Below are 22068 nucleotides of genomic sequence, written 5' to 3' on the forward strand. Positions count from 1 at the left end.
TGTTGGATGAAGAACTAACTCATCATAAAAACATTACCAAAGGTAGGTAATTTATTCCACCTTCGAGTAGGCCATTAGTTCAAATATTGAGGTTATCACTCCTTAGTTGATAATAACATTAATTGCTCTGTTAATATTGTCTCTAAACTGTGAAATGGAATTGTCCCCTAGAGTAAAGCCTTAGCTGATGCTCATGACGTTACTTTGAGAATCTATTGATGCACCTTAAGCATCTCTTCAGAGCTTGTGAACGTTATTCTGATGTGCAGAAAATTAGTTTGCTTTTTCCAAGAACACCCATTAACTTAGAGCTGGAAAAAAAACATTGATCTTCTCTCTGCTTTAAAATGTGAAGATATATTATTCTGGCAAGAAAATAAACCACAATTATTTGTTTGTATAGGTTGCTGCTCTGATTAAGCTAAAAGAGTGCGAGGACACCCATCTTGGAGAAGAAGTGGACAGAAACTGGAGTGAAGTTTTAACGCAACAATATCTTTTCGATAGGCTAGCTCATGAGGTATTATATTATGTTTATATTTCCAAACTATCACATCATATATTGTTTATCATAATCTTAGTCACAATCTTAGGCATATATAAAAACAAACCGCATAACTGTGTGTCAGGAAAGCTTTTCATTTTGCACCTTTCCCTCCATAGATTTGTATGGGACATGCTTTAGTTTTGCTTGTTTAAAACCTGTCCTGAGTTTTGGGTGGTAAGTAAAGCGTCTTCAATATTTTTAGAAAACTGACTAGTCTATAAGAATATCAGTACTGAGAGACTATGTCTCGCTTTAGGAATTCTTGTAGTGTTTCAATTGCACACACCACCTTACAGTGAAGTGCATTTACAGTACTTTGGTATACTTATATATTTTTGTATAGAGGGAGAGGTGAAAGTGCAGTACATGGGATAGTAAAATAAATAAGATAAATAACAACGGCCAGCTGGTGGCAAGTGCAAGGAAAGTGCCGACATAAGTGCTAATAGGGGGACTGTAGGGATACAGTCCCCAGGTGCAGGGGTTGCCAGGGAGGCAGTGCAGGTGTACAACCGGCGGGGCCTGGGCCCGAGGTCAGAAAGGGTGGCCAGGTAACCAGTGCAGTTTCAGCCAAGAATTCTGCAGGGGAAAGGGGGATAGAAAGCAGAAGCAAAGAGGAAGGTTTTAAGGTGCTTCCGGAACCGGAGATGGTTCTCCTCAAGTTTCAGGGAGGCAGGAAGGGCTGTTCCAGAGGGAGGCCCCTGCCGAAGAGAAAGATCTACCACCAACTCGTTGCTTGGAGAAGCGACTGACCCTGAGGGAGTTGGAGGCGGATGAGCGAAGAGCTCGAGAAGGAATATATTTAGGAAGAGAGAGTTAAAGGTATTGCGTCCCCAGACCCCAGAAGGACTTGTGGACAATGCAGAGGGTTTTGAACTTAATCCTCGCAGCCACTGGAAGCTAGTGCAGAGATTTCAGTCCTGGAGAGATACGATCCCTGGGCTTGAGGCAAAGGATAAGTCTTGCAGTCCTGTTCTGGATAAGTTGCAGAGGGCGGAGAGTAGAGGCAGGCAGATTTAGATAGAGGCTGTTACAATAGTCCAGCCTAGAGAGAACCAGGGCTCTGGAGAGAGTGAGCTTCTGGGGGAAGGAGAGGAAAGGAAGATTACCTTTGAGGAGGTGCAGCTGGTAGTGTGACTTCTTAGAGACGTCAGAGATGTGAGGAGAGAAGGAGCGTGTGGAGTCAAAGATGACCCCAAGGTTTTTAGCCTTGCAGGTGGGAGCAGGAAAAGGGCCAAGAGAGGCCGGCCAAAGAGCTGCAGGGAAGGAGGGAGTGGGTGTACCGATGAGTAGAATCTCAGTCTTGCTGGCATTTAGGCAGAGGTCATTGGCGGCACACCACTCCCGGATAGCAGAAAGACAGTCTGAGATGGGGGGAAGGAGAGGATGAGGCTGAGGGTAGCCTGAAAATGAGCTGGGTATCATCTGCATAGCACTGGAAATTGGGGCAGAGAGCGGCGATGCAGTGGGCAAGGAGTGCCAGGTATTGGTTGAACAGCCAGGGAGACAGGTTAGATCCCTAGGGGACACTACAGGTTGAGAAAAAGATATCAGGGGAAGGACTCAAGTTGGACCTGGGAGGGTCGGTCAGAGAGGAAATAAGTCAGCTACGCCAGAGCCTGACCAGTGATACCCAGGTTATCACGGAGACGGTTGAGCAGGATGGCATGGTTGACAGTGTCAAAGGCAGAAGAGAGATCAAACAAGATGAGGACGCAAGGGGTGTTAGAGTAAAGGTTGGAGAGCAGGTCTTCACAGAGGTTCAGGAGAGCAGTTTCCATGCTTCTGGCAGCTCTGAAGCCAGACTGATGGTCATGAAGACAACCAACAGATTCAGTGTGGAGATTAAGCTGGGAGATGGCCAGTTTCTCCAGGAGCTTTCCCAGGAAAGGAGTGATGGAGATTGGGCGATAGTTAGCCGGGCAGGAGTGGTCGGCAGAGGGTTTCTTAAGAAGAGGGTGCACAAGGGAGTGCTTAGGAGGGATGGGAAGACTCCAGTGGCGAAGGAGTGATTGCAGAAATCAGCCAGGGCAGGAGCCAGGGAGTCGATGTGGTCCTTAATAGTTTTGGAGGAACAGGGGTGAACCTGTTTCGACGTGACTTTCATAGATCGGACTTGTCTAGAAACCTCATCTGCAGAGAAAAAGGGAAAGGTGGAGAGGGAGGGAGGGGGGGTGGCTGCAGAAGGGCCAGAGGAAGAGCAGGGAATAGCGAGGGGTGGGCGATAAGAGGGGAGTGAGGACAGGATGTCCTGAGTTTTTGAAAAGAAGTGAGAGGCCAGTGCCGTACAGAGAGCCTGGGAGGGGATAGGAGAAGTAGAGACTACGGCAGGATTGGCCAGTTCCTCGTCAGCCGAGTTGTTAGATGCCGCAGAGATGCAGGCTTGGATATGAGCTCTCTTCTTGGTGAGGTCGGAGAGCCGGTATTGCCTTTGCAGCAGGCCAGTTTGTCAGAGGATGAACATGAAGCACGCCATTTCCTCTCGCCCACCCTGCACTTGCGTTTTAGGGTGACGAGGTCTGAGTCATACCAGGAGTTACACTTGGCTTTGGGCTTCAGGCGGATTCTCATGACAGGGGCAAGGATATCAAGAGTATCGGATATAGAAGAGTGGAGCGTGGAGAGGGCAGTGTCCGGGTCCGAGTCAGCCAAAGGGCGAGGAAGGGGTGAGAAGTTGGCGGCGAAAGCCTCAAGTGACGTGCGCTTCATGGGTCAGATAACTGAGAAGGTGGGTGGCAGTGCTGGAGGTGGCTTGGCTTGAGGGGTAGGGAGGGTGAGGTGGGAGGATAGGAGAAAGTGATCACTCCAGGAGAGAGGAATGGAGAGAGGGACAGAGGGGAAGGTCTGAGGAGATCAGAACATCAAGAGTGTGCCCTGCAGAATGAGTCGGGCCAGAGGGGAGAATGGTGAGTGAGAGTCGCAGAGGTCATGCGAAAAAGTCCAGAGGGGGGGACAGGAAGCATCCAGGTGGATGTTGAAGTCTCCAAGAAGGAGGAGTTGAGTGGTTGAGGCCAGGAGTGAGGAGGAGAGGTCCACCCACTCAGAGAGGAAGGAAGACATCTGGCCAGGTGGCCGATAGATAGTAGCCACAGTAAGGGAATGGCTAGGGGAGAGAGAGCGAGCCTACAGATGAGGCATTCAAAAGAATGACAGATTTTCACCTCTAATATGATATGATGTGATGGGTTATTTATAGCGCGCTTAATTCCCAGAGGTTTCTAAGCGCAGGAACGAACCTGTGTTGCTCTGTGTCGTCTTGCTTCCAAGGCGAGCACGTTGCCACCGAGCTATCCTCCCGAGACATTCCAACCAAACGTTCTTGTGTGTTGTGGAAATTAATACATTGGTTTGTTCAACGCTGTGACAAACCTCATCCATGTACAGTACATTCTACAGTGTTTAAAGATGTCCACGTGGGCAATACCTTTAAATAAATCTTGGTCCACAGTGCTGCTTGTCCTAAGGAACTTTAGCTAACGTCCCAGAATCTGATTAAGTGGTGAATTATTTCAATCAAATCTTCTTGAATCGAAAGTGGTTCTTTTGACAGACATTTGCTAAATATCCTTGTAACTTTTGCTTTTTATTGTACATCTATTTATAAATATTCAAGTATACCATGCCAGAGAAATGGTGAAGGAACATTACTTTGTCTTGTTTCAGCAGCAGACCTTTCACTGTTTTATGAGATCGTAATATGTTTTTAAAGTGCCAACATGTATCTTCAGTTGATCTAAGAGTGATCCTACTTGAGGATAAGCAGTCTCCTTTTAATGTTTTGTAAAAACTGTGGAAGAACATCAGTAATGTGTTATGCTCTGCAAACCATATTCTCACTAAGAAGTAGTGTAGTTTGCCAAAGGAGAGGAAGGATCTTCTCCAGGGTTGGATCTTTCATAGACTCACATCCTGTTTGAATATATTCCCTGTTGTCTGGCTCGGAATCTGCTGTAACATTTAAGCAGTTTTCATTTGAAAAACTGCATCACTTTAGTGTTATCCAGCATGGGGTCTGGCTTGGATTCACATGCTCATGAATATTCCCTGTCGTCGGGCTGGGAATCCTCTGTAAAAGTAAAAATAGTTTCACTTTAAGACTGTAATTATTATCTAAACCAATCACTGTCTTCTGGGTCATATTGCCCCCATCCAATGACTGTCCTCTCCCTAAGCTCCACCCGTGGTGGCCATCTTCACATTTGTACCGCACGCTTCACTGTTGGGAGTCCTCACTTTACTCTCCTAGCTATTTTCTGCATTTTTGAGTTTTTTTCCATAGACCTTTACTATTTTTGGCCGATTGTGACTAAAGAACAGCTACCGGCATCGTGCAACCGCTGTTGGCGAAGATCTTCATCCACCGCAGATCGTCCATCAAAGTTTCGAGAAGTCCCTGCCTTTGGCCTTTTAGGCAGAATCTTATGCAGTTCCCTTAGGGAGCAATACAGAAGATTAAGACTACAAGTATATGCAATAAATCCCCTTTGGTATCAGTCTGTACCACACAGATTTAGTTGGTAGCTGTGGGTGAGCAGTCAGACTTATCTCAAGAGGGAGATGATCAGTATTCAGGGTTTACATAATAAGACCACAGTACTGTGGGACAAGGAAACACTGACCAAAGCTTTGTATCAAAAAGAATATATATTTATTTTACAAACTCTTAACTCTACACACAAATCACTATTACTAAAGCAAGTTAAAACACTTTTCGAAAAGTATACACAACTCCCTATTTAAATTGTAGACAAGTTTGAGCAAGAGTGAAAACTGAGCAAAATGGCCCAGTGTAAACCAAGCAGAATTGGCACTCTATTTCTTCAGAGGGAGGGAAAGGTATACAGGGTTTGACTCCTAAACACACCAGCAACGCTTCCCAATTGGATTGTGAACAAGTTTAAGCAGGGTAGTACTTTAGCACAAGCAATACTTTGCTGAAAACCGAGCAAAAAGACACTTCAACAAACTTTGGAGAGAGGGACTGGTCAGTACCCTCTTGAAAATGAACACCAGGGAAAAACTATTAAACCTTCCCAGTACCTCCATAGTAAGATGGTCTGTACTGGTTTAATCAGAACTATTGACTAGCAAAGTCAATGGTAACTTTGCATGCCCTGGGAGACAGTAGTCAGTCCCAGGGTATGGAGTCTATGTTTGGGGGGTCACTGTGACACCCCTGTGTTACTGCACTGAGGGTGCTGCGTAACACATGTAAAAAGATGATACCTATTGAGTGAGGAAAACTCCATAGCACATAAGCACAAAAAATAGCCTCAAACACACATCCAAACGATGTCTAAGAGTGGGAAAAAGAGTCTAGGAGGAGCAAACTCCCTCCGGGAGGAGGTCGAAATACTTTGAGGACACCCTGCCGCGGGGGTCCAAGAGAAGGCCAAGCTCTGCGACGCTGGTTCAGTTGGGTTCGCTGCTGATGCAGATCCCAAGATTGGCAGAGCGCAATCACCATCCCCATTAGTCTCCACAGTGAGCCTGCCGACAAATTGGGCCTCTTCTAAGAGGAAGTCCTTAACCCTGTCCAAACTCTGTTTATCAGCAGACAAACCGACAAGGGAGAAGTGCAGAGAGGACCCTACAAATCTAACTAAGACCTCTTAGCCTTCCAAGTCAACCGATTAGACGACGGCCAGACGACAACATCGTCTAAGTCGACGATGTCCACCACGTCAGCATTAAGGAGAGCTAGTCCGTGAAGGTGGTGTCTACGATGACCACCCCATGTGTGTCCTTACCCCCGAGGCGTGATATGGTGCAGAAGCAGCAGCGAAAGGCAGCAGGCACCCTGGGCATGAGAGAAGTCCCTGCAACTGCATCGGCCCAGAAGCTTCCAGAGAAGGAAAGAGAGGAGGACAAGGCCCTCCGATGGAGCATCCTTGGGATGTGGACCCACGTACTGCTCCAGAAAAACCGGTACAGATTTATTCAAGCTCCGACGACGGAAACAATGATTTGCCTGATGACTACTATACAGACCACGGAGGAGGAGAATCTGAGGGCAGTGAGCCTATGTACCTGCACGCAAAAAGAGGCGCCTCAGTCCGGACCCTACAACACTGGCTCCTTTCACCCCTCAACCGAGGGACGTGTCGCTAGACATTCTGACTATACACACACTGGTCACGGAGACCAAGCAGAGGATGCCCCCTACACTGAGGCCTGCACCACCACAGAACTTTCCCGAGCCTCCCAGGTTGAGCCCCGCTCATCAGAAGAGAAAGTCTGAGCGGGGAGCTGGTCCTTGGCATCACCCGTCCCCTCTGCCACCACCGCCGCCTCGCGACCTGACTCCACCCGGAGCTTCGGCTTGGCACATGGACACAGGCACGGACATGGCTACTGGCACCGAGGAGGAAGACTACATTGTGCCAGCTGATGGGGAAACACGACGCGCGGACAAGCTCCACAGGGCCTCCCCACCGGACGAAGTGGGATCCTTTCATTCCATGATGTCCAGGGCCTCTGAACTGTTTCAGTTAGTACCTGAGAAAGAAAGGTTCCTGTACCAGCGGTGCAAGCCCAGAAGAAAGACCCTCATGTCCGTTCTTTTCCTGGTTGATATCTGGGAGGAGGGTCTGGCGCAAATGAAGAACCAGAGTATGGCCCTGCTCAAGCGTGACAGACTAGAGAAAAAGTACAGGGTACCAGATTCAGCCTTCAGATGCTTAAGATCTCAGCAATCGCCTGACTCAGTGGTCTCGGCCGCAGCCATGAAGCGCTCAGCAAACCCATCGTCTGTAGCCATGGTGCTTCCAGACCAGGAGGGGGAAGAAGCTGGACGCAATGGGCAAGAGCATAATCTATACAGCTGCCTCCACCATCAAGGTGGCAAATGCCCTAGCTATTTGTTCCTGATATGACCGGGAACTATGGTACAATCTGGGACCTATTCCAGACTTCCTACCCGAGGGCAAGAAGGTTGAGGCTCTGGAACTGTTTCAGGAAGGGGAGGTGGCCTTCGACCACGCCATTACAGTGGCAGTGGACATCGCAGACATGGGATTCCGCCAGATGGGGAACGGCATGTCCATTCGTCGACAAAGGCAATTGAAGGCCACAAACCTCTGCCAGGACTTTCAGGCGAAGGTGCTGGATATATGCATTTTACCGTGAAAACCTTTTCGGCAAGGCCGTTGACGAGTCTTTGCAAGCCATGAAGACCAACATAGAGACGGCGCGCTCTTTGGGATCCCTGCTACAATTTCGGTGGTCATCCTTTCGTTCGTGTAGAAGAAAGCCCAGCAGATCCTCCATGGGATATACTACCCCTTACCGACAGCCTTCCTGCTCCTCCACTCAAGCATTCGGGGGTAGCTCTATGCTTACGGCATTGAAGGACAGCGTCAGCGCCGCCCACAGGGCAGGGCCCCTAACCCCAAGCAAGCTTGAACCGGCCGTGGCCTCCGGCCCCCACTTATGCACCCTAGTGGGAGGCCGACTGGCGAAGTTAGTCAGCATGTGAAAAATCTTCATCACCACCGACAGATGGGTGCTGGACGCTCTCGAACAGAGGCATACCTTGGAGTTCCAACGCAGTTGTCCACGTATCCCACTGGTGCCTCGCACAGTAACAACACAGGCCACAGCTTGTGCAAGAGGTGCGTGCCATGTTACAGACGGGGTGAGAGAACCCGTACCCAGCACCTCCAGAGTATATTCCAGATACCTTCTGGTTTGAAAGAAAACGGAGGGGTTGGAGGCCAATCCTGGATCTGAGTCGTCTCAACAAGTACTTACAAGTCCCAGAAGTTCCCTAGACCTCAAGAATGCGTACCTTCATGTACCCATCTATCAACCGCGTCGGAAGTTTCTGCGGTTCACGATAGTCGTACCACTTTTAGTACAAGGTGCTGCCCTTCGGCCTTGTGTTTTCATGAGCTTGATGAAAGCAGTAGCAGGCCTTCTCCGCTTGCAGGGCCTTAGAGGGCCATCATCTGTTCTCTTATTTGGATGACTGGCTGATGAGGTCGGGGTCAACTGTGGGGGTGTAGCATTCCTGGCAGAGATTGCCATCCGCTGAGGTACTCCCTCAACCAGAGGAAGTCAGTTGTGCCCATCTCATGATCTGGTCTTCCTAGGAGTGCGTTGGGACACTACGGTTCAGCGGATGTTCCCTGTGCCCGAGAGGCTCCTGTCCCTCCTCAAGGCGGTGGTGCACTTTCTGGCCAACCCAACCACCTCGGCATGGTAGTTAAAGCATATTCTGGTCTTTACTGGTGGATGGCAATGTTTCTGTAGAAGCCCCTTCACCCGACCGGAGCCTACCCTGGTGATGACGACAGACTCCTCGTTCAGACTGGAGGTCTACTCTGGAGGGCTACGTGATTCATGGAGTATGGTCCAGGACGGACGCCCTCCTGCATATCTATCTGCTTGAGCTCAGGGCAGTGGGCCTGGCCCTCAAGTCATTTTTTGCCCCTCATCACGGACAAGTCTGTTCAGGTCAGGATAGACAATTCTACTACAATGTGTTACCTGAACAAGCAGGGTGGCACCCCGACCATCTGCAAGTTTCGGTGGGTTGCAGCATCCTCCTGATTGCCCCCCACTGGCCTTCGAGGCCCTGGTTTTCGGATCTGCTGCAGGTGTGCTCCCAGGGTCCCATCCATCTTCCGATCTCCGGCAGGGGATTCCTGACGCAGCAGGGAGGGGCGGTGGAACATCCAGACCCGGCCAAGCTGGCGCTGGCGGCCTGGTTCCTGACCCGCCGAGACTTCATCATCTCAATTTTCAGATGACAACCGGGACATCATTCAGGAGGCCCTCGACTCGGTCCCTGTATAAGAGTAAATGGACTAGGATCTGCCAGTGGGCTTGTAACAAGGGTCTGGACCCTCTCACCTGTCCGCTCTATGGCGTAATGGCTTTTTCAGGACACCTAGCTCATTCTAGATTTCAGGTGGATACTTGCCAGCCATTGGAGCTTACAACAATTGCCCCGAGCATGTGTTTTCTGCAGCCAACTCGGTGGTTAAGGCCCCCCCCTTAAGGGGTTGTTTAGGCTTTTCCTGCCGGTGCATAGGCTAAACCCGGTCTGCGACCTCAATGTGGTTTTTGCAGTGCAAGCCTTTCGAGCCGATGGCCCCTGTGGACATCCAATTGGTGACACTTAAGACAGTTTTACTGGTGGTTCTCACCTCTGCGTGCATGGTTAGTGAGCTGCGGCGTTGTCCTTGTGCAAGCTCTTCACTACGTTTCACAACCAGGTCATCTTGCGCACTCACCCAAACTTCTTGCCGAAGGTGTTCTCTCCATTTCATCTGAATCAAGAGATCTGCCTGTCTGTATTCTTCCCGAACTCGCAGTCAAAGACAGAGAGGGCCCTGCATTCCTTTGACCTCAAGAGGGTCCTCAAGTGTTCTCTCTCGGACAAAATCCTCCAGGAAGTCAGTCATTGTTTGTGTCTTTTGTGGGCTCCTCCCATGGCTCTCAGGCTTCCAAGATTTCCATCACCCGTTTGATGGTTCAGGCCATTTCGGAGGCGCACACTACCATGGGCAGACCTGTTCCTGAGTGATTCATGCCCTTGCGGTCACAGCCAAGGCCACGGTCGTCGTGTTTCAGAGACTTACTTCTTGGGATGTCATCAGCAAGGCATCTATTTGAGCCACTCCGGATTTCTTTAAGAACTACTCACTGGACACCAGCCCCAGGCATGATGCAGAGTTTGGTCAGGCGGTTCGTAAGAACCTTTTTGCTTCGTCCTAGATATGGGGCAGGTTATCACAGCTCCATCCTATGTTCTTGTTCGGTGGACTCACACGGATGGAGGAAAGGGGACAGGACATATGAGTAATTAGTTACTCATGGTAGTGACTAGAGTACTCCATAGTCCCCTTTCCTCCATACGTCCCACCCGCCTTCCCCCGCTAGTATGCAATGGCTAATATGTAATAAGCGTAGCCAGGTCTTTAAGCGGCGGGGCATTCTTGAGGCCGTGCCTCCGCACTCTATACTAAATTTAAAGGGCAAGCTAAATTTGACACTCCCAAAGGTTCTGGTACCGTCCCCATGTTGGGTTACGCCCACAAGGATGGAGGAAAGGAGACTTTGGACTAGGAGTACTCTAGTCACTACGGTGAGTAACTTTAATGGCTGCCTCCAGTCTTCAACCTACTGTCAAAGGAGCGGTTCTGCACAAGGATTTGGCTTCCCTCAATTTTGACCCCTTTGCCCCGTCTTCCCTGGAATTCAAACAGATCACCATGCCTCAGAACTGCAACACATTCTTGCTAAGGCTCATTCGCCTTCTATGGTCGTTTGTTATAATAAGAGGAAGCATTTCACAGCTTGGTCTTCGGCCAATAATATTTATCCCTTCACCTTCCAGCCTCATGGCGTTCTGCCTTGCGTATTGTCATTGGCCCGCAGTGTTCTTACACATTCCTTGATGAAAATCCATCTAGATGCAATCTCAAGATTTCCTTGCTCCTCTTGCACACCTTTTTTATGGTCTCAAACTTATTAAGGAACTCCTCAAGAGGTTCTTCTGTGCATTAACGCCAGTGCGGCCACCGGCTCTAGTGGTTCTAATTTTATTGTGGAAATATATTTTCAATTTCAGTTTCCTGACAAATTTGTACATATCAATTTGGAATTCAATCATGTCAGTCATTGTAGTTGGTGCATGGGAAAGCCCCCTATTAAGCTGTGTCTTCTCATTGTTAGACAGAACCCTGTCTGATAAGCTAATGACTAGGTCCTCTGTAATGTATTGCCCATTTGGGATCTTGTGCTGGACCGGCATGCACTGGTGGAGTGGCTGCGGAGGCTGGGAGAGCAGCTGGGATCCCAGCCTGATTCTTGAGCCGGGGGTGCTGGGCCCTGTGAATCGAGTGCAGACGGCCGGAAGAGGCGGCATCAGTGCTCCAGGCACCCCGTGGATGTGGAAGGGGATTGAGGGGGGCTCTGGTGGCATCCCACCTGCTGTGGGGCGGATCGCAGCATGACAAAAAAGAGAGCGGAGAATGGGAGGCGGGCCCAAGGAGAGATGAGAGACATGGCACCAGCAGGGTTCCTCCCGGAGCGTGAAGGAATTCGTATTTGGGAGTCTCCAGCCTCATGAGGCATGACAACACTGCACAGTAATCTGCTTTCAACTGGGGAAGAGAAGACACATGGGATCCTTGCTTACTCTGGGGCAAGCCAACAGCCTCAAACAAACACCACACTATCAAGCCCTGAGCGCCTCACTCTCTGCACAAGCGCAAAGCCCAGCATAGTGGTACAGGTACCTGCAAAGTGGGAGGAGGAGTAGCAAGCTGGCTGTAGGGGAAAGCAGTGGAAATAGGCTTTATGGATAGACCAACAAGTGGAGTGATGGAAGACAGCGGGGGCGAGAGTAAGGCGGTGGACTGAAGTCCTTGTGGGCCGGAGTGCCGGCGGTCAAGTAAATTTGCCAACGCTGCTTTATCCTAAAGGGAGAGTCATTTCCGCAAGGCTTTGAGCATCATAGCCCATCCACAGGAATTGCTGTTTGGGGAAGAGGGGGATGGGAGGTGTCGTCCGGCAGCGCCTGCGCCCTCTGGGCGAGCTAATCAAAGGTTGCTGTGCCTCAAAGGTGAATTTAGGATACAAGAGACCCCGGGGGCCCCTGAAGAAAGAGAATACGATGGCTAAACAGACAAAACAAAAAAGGGCCAGCCTCGGGAGACATCAATGCCCTAATTCAACTGTCAGAAACACCAAGACATTGCCAGCAGCAAACGGTAGCGCACTTGCACTCACCCCTAACCAACACCTCCAGGAAGAGGAGAACCCACCTATGAGATCAGATATGGCACCGATGCTAATGGAGCGAAAGAAAGAAATTAAAGAGAGCGCCTTGGACCTGGCCAAATCAATCTTGGCGCTCAATAGAAATGTCCTGACAATGGAAAGAAGAGTAGATGGTGGAAACAGTGGCGGAACAGGGGCATGAGGTACTCGCTACTAGAGTACAGCAGTTGGAGCAACAGATGGAACTGGTTCAGAATAGACAGGAGGATGCCGAAAATAGGTTGAGGCATAATAATATACACATCGGCCGTATCCCCAAATCCATCCCAGACGCGGGCCTACAACAATACGTGATGGACTTTTTTCCGCCATATACTGGGTCCTGAGGGGGTTAAGGAAATGGTCCTGGACCGCACCCATAGAGTATACTCTTCCTATCAGATAAGCAGAGACCTGATTCCAGATGTGTTGACCAGTGTGCACTTATTCCAACTAAAGGATGAGATTATGAGGGTAGCCCGGCAGACAGGAATGATTACCTATCAGGCGGCCAAGATATCACTGCACCAGGACCTGGCCTAAGCAACTCTGCTAAAGAGAAAATGCTTAAGGGTGGTCACGGATTGGCTTTGAGCCAAAGAGGTGCGATATCGGGGGATATTCCCAAGTGGTCTCCTCTTCAAATGGAAAGGTCAACACAACACAAAATCTAAAGAGGAGGTGGTGACGGAGCTGATGGGAGAGGGTGAGGCCACAGAAACCAGTGACCAAGAAGGGAATCCAAGAAAAAGCCCTCCAGTGGCGACAAAGACAGCGAAAGAGAAATGGAGGCTGGGGCGTCCTCACTCGAAAGGAAGAAGCAAGGAAGCAAAAGTCTCAGATCCCACCTGAGCAGACTGAGGGGGGAGTAGGGGTTGAAGCAAATCTGCCCCTTCATATTCATAACAATTCTCTGAATGCAGAAGTACATTGAAGTAAGAAGGAGGATGGGGGTGAAACGGAGCTTGTTCCTGACAAGTGTTTTGGGAAAATCCTGGCAGTTGAAGTTAAAAGAAAAGGGGAAAGGGGAAAGGGGAAAGGGGAAGGGATGGGTGATGGCGGGGATAGGTCCTTATATTATATATCCTGGATAGTAATTAAAACCCGGTGAATTTTGTTGTACAATTATAGTACACATTTTTTACAATGGGAGGGTTAAGAAGGGAGCAAGGGGGAGTGAGGTGGGGGGGGGTCCACAAGGTTGAAGGGACGCTGCATAGCTGTCTATAGCATAAAAGAAAGGAGGAGGTCAGAGGCTTAATAAGTGGTAATGCAAGCAAGCCAGACTACGGCTGATCTGACCTTTATTACCTTGAATGCACAAGGGCTAAACTCCCCAATGAAGAGGAAGTCGCTCCTGAGGAGGTTGTCTGAGTTGCAGGCGTCAGTGGTATGGGTACAGGAGACGCATCTGCTCCCGTTGATGAACATCGTCGAAGACATAGAGCCTTTCCCATGCAGTATCTGGCCTCCACTGGTACTAAGAAAAGGGGAGTGGGGATACTAATTGCAAAATGGGTGCGTTTCAAGAAACAATGTATACATCGAGACCCTGAGGGACGTTATTTGGTGTTGGGGATGGTGGGGGGGGGGGACCAAATGGGCTAACTGGTAACTCTGATAGTGGTATTTGCGCCCAATGAAAACAGGATCACTTTTTACTGAGCTTGCTAGCTAAGGTGACTGGATGGTACATGGGACAGGTTCTAATTAGGGGAGATTTTAGCTGTGTGATGGATGCCTCAGTGGACAAGACCCTTGCCACGACATCTAATGATAATAAATGTAGGCAGGTATTCGCTTGCTTCCTTGGGGAGCTGCAAATTAGTCCTAGCAGTTCTTTTGCCCATTACTCGGCAGCACATATGGGGCTTTTCACAGATAGATTTGATCCTGATCTCAGACACACTGGTCCCACAAGTCACCGGGTTTGAGATAGGACTGAGATACTTATCGGATCATGCACCGATTCTGCTCTGGGTGGAACCGAAAGACCCACTCTCAAATTCCCGGAAACTATGGCGACTAAATGAACTGACACTGAAGGACTGTCATTGCCATGAAGTCAGGGGCACAGGCATGCAGGGGTTGCATGCACAGGAGACCTGGGTGGACACTGTCCTGGCACCTTTCGCGCCAGGTTCATGAACAAAAGTAAACAAGAAAATCCATTTAACACCAAAAAGCTTTTATTATGGACATAGCACTTCAGATGCATTAACCTTGAACATTCCATCCATTACGCAGGATGCATTAACCTTAAAGATTCCATCCATTAAGCAGCCCCATGTGTGTTCTTGGGTGTGGCTGCTAAGGGATTGCCTTTGCACGTGCTCACTCTCTAGGAGTGGCAGGGTGTGGTTGGTTAGCCGGCCCTAATAGGCATGCAAATGATCTCAGCTATATAAGATGCCCCGATCCTCAAGACAGACCGTTCGTGTTATTTTGCACTTGCACGCAGCGTAACGCTCACTGTCGCCGGAGGTCAGACTTAATTTTTGACGATCCCGCTTCCTGCCAGCATACTTACCAACTGGGGGAAGCTGTTCTTACCTGTACATCTTTTCGGCGAACCAAGTATTCATCTTTACACTTTCCGGAATTCCGAAATCTTCATCTTGGCACCGCAGAACGACACACTCCATTGTCGACAGCAGCGCCTGCAAGGAAAAACAGAAGACAAGGTTAGACATCGAAAAAAGTCAGTTTAAGGTTGCGCTTCGCCATACTTCGCGCTTTTCCTTAAACCATCACTTACCTGTTGTCGAACATTGCGGTAGCATCCATCTTCCATCTGGCCGCATCTTGCGTCTCACAGCTGCATCGAGGCCGCATTTCCATCTAAGGGAAGAAAACAGAAGAGAGACATTATTGCGGGCATAAATAGGAGTAACATATAAAGACATTAAACAGAACGAACAGCATCACAAGAGCGCAAGAAAGACTTACAAATCATAAGGAGAAGCATAGTTGCAGCTGGACTGGACTAATCCTTATCAGGGATCAGTGAAGGAACTAGATCCCATTCGACACACCCCTGCTAGAAGTAGCAGGACGGAGAGCTTATCTTCCATAATTCACAGGTGAGATTTATGGGCCGGCGTATGCTCACAGAAACCATACTTTGTTAGTGAAGGCTTCGAAAGGTACAACAATCACAGATTGGCGCGCTCACACACTCCACGCAGGAGCAGTATCACCACGTACCACCGCTCACAGCTTTTCTACTGAGGGAGAGGCTTGAAGGGGGTGATTCAAGTTCAGGGAGGGCTGCAACCATGCCCCAACGCCTCCGCAGAGACCAGGTGAGCCTAACAGGGACCAGGCCCTTAGGACGCATATGTAAACAGCCCTACAGAATTACTTTAAAGAAAACGCAACACCAGATCTTGACTGGGGGATGATATGGGATGCCAGTAAGGCTGTGATGCGGGGAGAATTTATTGCCTAAACCACAAAATTCATGAGGGAGAAGGGAATCTTTCGACAAAGATCGGAGGGCGAGTTAAAGAACGCTGAGGCACAACACAAGGCTAAGGGATCACAAAAGACCTGGAGGGAGCTCATGAAAGCAAGGACAAAATTGGAGGCACACTTAGTGGACAAGTCTGTGCAGCTCCTACTACAAACAAAACAGTCATACTACATAAAAGGGGATAAAGCCAATCTGTTCCTTGTGGCCAAGCTACGTAAACAGAAATCCAAAAACATTAGCCAACTTAAACGGCCAGGGGGGGAATTGAAAAAGGGGGAAGCTGAAATCGCGGAGATTATGCACACCCTTTTTGTGCTGTACCTAGCGGGTGAGAATTTAGAGGAGGGGATGCAACGGGAATTCTTGAGGAATGTGGACCTGCCACAAATCTGAGGTCCCAATCTCTGAGGAGGAGGTGAGATAGGCCATAGGGTCATTGAAAAGTAACAAATCCCCAGGCCCAGATGGGTTCGCATATAAGACCTTTAGATCCTTACTGGTGGGCCCCCTGACCAAACTCTTCAATCATATAAAGGACACAGGATTAGTTTCCAAGGATATGGGCCCTTCCACCACAATTCTAGTGCTGAAATCGGGGAAGGACTCGACAGTATGAGAACAGGCCTATCTCCCTCCTTTATCGAGATGCAAAATTATACACAAAGATACTGGCACAAAGGTTGGCAGGAATTCTCCCCGGGCTGGTCCACCCAGATCAGGCAGGTTTTGTACTGGGGCGTCGCACATACGACAACATTCGAAGGGCTATAGTTGTCATAGCATGGGGCCGAAGGACAGGACAACAAATGTCGGTAGTTGCACTGGATGCTTCCACGGCCTTCGAGAGCTTAGATTGGAACTTCCTATGGTTAACATTGGAGAAGTTTGGGTAGAAGTTTGGGTGTGGGCCAATATTCTCGCGCATGGTTTTGGCTAACTATGGTATCCCATCCAATAGACTCCTGGTTAACGGACAGCTAATAGACAGCATCCCCATACATAAAGGTACTCGTCGGGTGTGTCCGTTTCCCCCCCCTAATATTTGCCATGACCATAGAGCCCCTGGCTCAGGCGATCAGAATGGACCAAAAGATTTAAGGGGTAACCATGGCAATAGAGGGGATGCAAAAGATAGCATTATATGCAGATGATGTCCTACTATTTCTTAAAGATACGACACACTCCCTTCCCAGGGTCATCACAGTATTGGATAATTTCGCGAAGGTCTCGGGATTTCACATTAACTATGCTAAATCCAAAACGCTTAACATCACAGAAGACACTGCACGGGTAAGCGAGTGGGGTGCATGCTGCCCGCTAAAATGGGGACAGAAGATGATGGAATATATGGGGGCGTACTTAACACCTACATATGAGAGGTTATATGGGGCTAATATCCCAGGTCTTTTAAAAAGTCTGATCAGGTATCTCGGGAGGTGGGACTTGCAGGAGCTGTCGTGGTTTCCACGGATAACAGCTATAAAATGTCACTACTGCCAAGATTCCTATATGAAGTGGGCTCACTCACGATATGAATTTCAAACTCAGCAATTAAAAATCTGCAGAACTATATTATGCGGTTTATCATGAAAGGGAAGAAGTCGAGAGTACCCAGAAGGGTTCTATTTCGCCCTCCAGCTTTGGGGGCCTGGGAGTGCTGACTTTGACCGATATTTAATGGCGGTCCAGATAGCCCTGATGCCTCAGTGGGCCCCAAGGGAACACCTAAACGAGTGGTCCAACATAGAAAGAGGTGCGACCAGCTTGCCACTTGAGAATCTTTGTCTCCTAGCACCAAAACACAGGGTAGTGGGGGCCACGCTGCTAGATTCTATTAAGGTCACCCTCTGGTACTGGGATAAAGCAGTGCGGGGAAAGAAAGTGCAGGAAGGGGTCACACTTAAACCAATGGCTCAGAACCCTGACTTCACACCAGGTATGCAACCCAATTTGGGAGATGGAATACCCTCTGAACCTGGGAGACTTTTATTCAGGTGGGCATCCATTGACGTTTGAAGATTGTAAAAACAAATTTAAGATCCCGGAAAGTGAACTGTTTCATTACGTACAGATAAGACATTGGATCTCGAATAAATGAATGAAAGAGAGCGACAATAGAGACCCACTATTTCTGGAACTCACAATAAAAGATGGGTCGGCTGTGAAAGGTGTCTTGAGGCTTTACTGACTGTTAGATGGGTCAAGCCTGGTAGAGGGTCTTCCGTATACCGTATTCCATCTTCCTTCGTCGAGGGGTGAGGGCAGGAGCCCCCCCAGCCCAGCAGAGGATCCAGGCTCCTAGCGAGCAACACGGACAGGGCCTGCCTGGCCCTGTCCCCATACGGCGCCTGACTCGCCCATGCCGGGCGCGGCGCGAAACCGAGGCTGAGCCTCGATTACATCAGCTGGTTCCGCCGGCAGGCGGATTCGCCGGCGGCCAGTCCGAAGGCCATACAAAGGCCTGTTCCTGCGCCTGTTACGCGCATGGAAGCGCGGCGTGGCCACCCCCCCTGCACATTTTTACTATTCTCCAACCGATAGACTACCACTCGGACACTGAAAACGTACTGTAAGTACATGCCAACACTGGAGAAACTACTGTATGTTTGTAATTCTAACCCCTTCTACTGAAATGTGCTCACAGTCTCTAATACTGGTCGTATACAGACCACATTAGACTACTGTATTGTGCCCTTTGGTCGCCTACAGACCACATTAGACTACTGTATTGTGCCCTTTGGTCGCCTACAGACCACATTAGACTGCTGTATTGTGCCCTTTGGTCGCCTACAGACCACATTAGACTACTGTATTGTGCCCTTTGGTCGCCTACAGACCACATTAGACTACTGTATTGTGCCCTTTGGTCGCCTACAGACCACATTAGACTGCTGTATTGTGCCCTTTGGTCGCCTACAGACCACATTAGACTGCTGTATTGTGCCCTTTGGTCGCCTACAGACCACATTAGACTGCTGTATTGTGCCCTTTGGTCGCCTACAGACCACATTAGACTGCTGTATTGTGCCCTTTGGTCACCTACAGACCACATTAGACTGCCATATTGTGCCCTTTGGTCGTATACAGACCACATTAGACTGCCATATTGTACCTTTTGGTCGCCTACAGACCACATTAGACTGCTGTATTGTGCCCTTTGGTCGCCTACAGACCACATTAGACTGCTGTATTGTGCCCTTTGGTCGCCTACAGACCACATTAGACTGCTGTATTGTGCCCTTTGGTCGCCTACAGACCACATTAGACTGCTGTATTGTGCCCTTTGGTCGCCTACAGACCACATTAGACTGCTGTATTGTGCCCTTTGGTCGCCTACAGACCACATTAGACTGCCGTATTGTGCCCTTTGGTCGTATACAGACCACATTAGACTACCATATTGTACCTTTTGGTCGCCTACAGACCACATTAGACTGCTGTATTGTGCCCTTTGGTCGCCTCCAGACCACATTAGACTGCTGTTTTGTGCCCTTTGGTCGCCTACAGGCCACATTAGACTGCTGTATTGTGCCCTTTGGTCGCCTACAGGCCACATTAGACTGCTGTATTGTCCCCAGGATCACCTACAGACTACATTAGACTGCCGCATTGCGCCCTTTGGTCGCATACAGACCACTTTGAGGAATTAGCGCTGTGCCTTATGGTCGCAGCTTGCCCTGACACTAATCCAATATGCAAACTTGGTTGCCCCTCATCATGTTCCCGTTCTGCATTCTCCCCAACCACACACCCTGCTTGGCCCACTACTACTGGCCCCATAATAACGGTCTCAGCAAGCCGGCATGCCCCCGGCATCACCCTATCCCATGTCCTACACCGTTCCTTCCCTCTACTCCCCCATTCCCAAACAGCGCAAGTCTTACGCCTAGGACCTATCTGAATACCATCAAGCATCATGCTATCAGCCCTGATCCAATCTCACATGTATTGCCCACAGCAGAGTCACCTCACCACAGCCATACCGAAAAATTCTCTAACCCCGTGACAGGTGCAGCAAGACACTTCCGATTAAGGTCTCGTACCTCCAACCACCCCAACCCAGTCAAATATGAACACACACCTCCCAAACAAATTAGGCCCAGAGTACCTCCCCCTCATCAAAACCATACTCCTAGCAAGAAACCCAACACTACTTCCAAACCAGCTCCGGACACCCCCAATAAATTACTATCCACCTTTAAAGGAGCGCTTATCAATGCCCGCTCCTTAGGGGCGCATGCTATAGAAGTTCACGACCTCATTATGGAATCACAGCTCGACATACTAGTAGTCACAGAGTCCTGGCTCCATCAAGCATCAGGTCCACTACTAACTCTGGCAATCCCATCCGACTACACCATATTCAGAACAGATAGGACCCACTCACAAGGAGGCGGTGTTGCTATTATAGCCAAGACTAAATTACAGCTTAGATCTTGTCCCATTGAAAGTATTGAAGGGTATGAAACATTACTCGTAAAATTTCCCATAAATGCCAAAACTACTATTAATTTAATAGTAATTTATAGAGCACCTAGCCCCAACAACCACCCAGAGACTGAAATTCAGTTGCTATTAGCTCCACTAATAAAACCTAGCTCGAAATACATCATCCTGGGCGACCTTAACCTAGGTTTCAATGACAGCCAAGATGCCAAAGCAGAATCACTGCACTCCGCCCTGAAGGACATGGGTTTCAGCCAACTAGTTAATGCACCCACACATATCAAAGGCAGGACTCTTGATCGGATCCTCTCCCTTAATACCCCCGTAACCATTGAGGTCATCTCCCCTCTTATTTGGACCGATCACCATAACATTGTATTTACAATCAATCCCTCCGAACCCACACAAAAGAAACCTAAAACTATGATTACCTATGAAACTAGAAACGCCCGCAAACTCACGCCAGAAAACTTCACGCCTCCTCTTTCAAAAATCCTAGCTTCTACCTCGATCACCAGTGACAACCCCTGTCTCCTAGCAGACATATATCACAACTGCCTCACTACAACCATTAATGCTATAGCACCGCTCACCACCAAGGCAAAACGCACAGACAAGCGATCTAGCTTCTGGTTCAATGATGATCTTATCGCCCTCAGAAGAACCAAACGCGCGTATGAACATGCCTACAGAAAGCATCCTACTGCAGAGGCAGAAAAGCCTACCAAGAAATAAACAAAACCTATAAAACAGCTACTATTACCTACAAATCTAATGCGTATAATAATAGGATCAGCAATGCTACTTCAGATACCAAGGAATTATTTGCCATTCTAAAAGAATTGGAAAACCCCACTCCAGCCATAAACCCAACCATCCCCAGCAAGGAATGGTGCACCACTATACAAGACGCACTAACAGCTAAAATTGAACTACTCCAAATAAAAATCACATCCAAAAAACAATCACTAGCCAACAAACCTGCCCTCCTTAACCTAAATCGACCACATCAGGAATTCACCAGCGCCCCATTCCATTTCACACCAGTATCCCAAAATGTAGTGTTTGACACCATCGCCAAACTTAAAGCCTCCAATTGCAAAGGCGATTCTGTCCCCGCATCAGTAGTCAAATCCTGCGCTCACACCCTCACCCCCATTATCACCAACTTCGTCAACGCATCCTTCAATACTAACCTAGTACCAGCTAGCATTAAAGAAGCCTGGGTCACCCCTCTCCTGAAAAAACCTACCCTAGACCCCACTGTGCCCACTAATTACAGGCCAATAACAACTGTCCCATTTCTCCTCAAAATATTGGACAAATTAGCATACAACCAAGTCCAAACTCACCTCGAACAAAACCACCTCCTTGGCACGAGGCAATCAGGCTTCCGCCCCAACCATAGCACAGAAACGGCGCTCCTTGACTTAAAAATCCAGATGGATACCATCAGAGACTCAGGGAAACTCTGCATCCTCCTCCTACTCGATCTCTCCGCAGCGTTTGATTTAGTAGACCATAATAAACTGTGATCCACACTAGCGAAAGACTTCAACTTCTCCACCGAAGCTACTACCTGGATCAAATCCTTTCTTGCTGACCGCACCTCCAGGGTCGCCATAGGTAAACAAGCCGCCAACCCCATCATAGTACCCATTGGTGTCCCCCAAGGTTCCTGTCTCTCACCAACTTTATACAATGCATACACCAAACTCCTCTTCTCAGCGCTAGACGACATGGGTGTCATCTACACTAATTTTGCAGATGACACCCAGATCCTCATCCCTTTATCGGGAGACTACACTCAAGACACCGACACTATCAA

The 22068-nt window shown here is 48.9% G+C and overlaps 1 protein-coding gene across 1 annotated transcript in view; it reads left to right on the forward strand.

The window, feature by feature from the left end:
- The window catches only part of NRDC (nardilysin convertase), a 1236039-nt gene that overhangs the window by 1128006 nt on the left and 85965 nt on the right, over positions 1-22068 (forward strand). The window contains exon 29 of the mRNA XM_069642204.1: positions 404-520. Coding sequence (XP_069498305.1) covers positions 404-520 — 117 coding nt within the window. The remainder of the gene's footprint in view (positions 1-403; positions 521-22068) is intronic.

The sequence above is a fragment of the Ambystoma mexicanum genome, chromosome 1q (assembly GCF_040938575.1).
Source record: "Ambystoma mexicanum isolate Mex_15411 chromosome 1q, UKY_AmexF1_1, whole genome shotgun sequence".
Lineage (NCBI taxonomy): Eukaryota > Metazoa > Chordata > Amphibia > Caudata > Ambystomatidae > Ambystoma > Ambystoma mexicanum.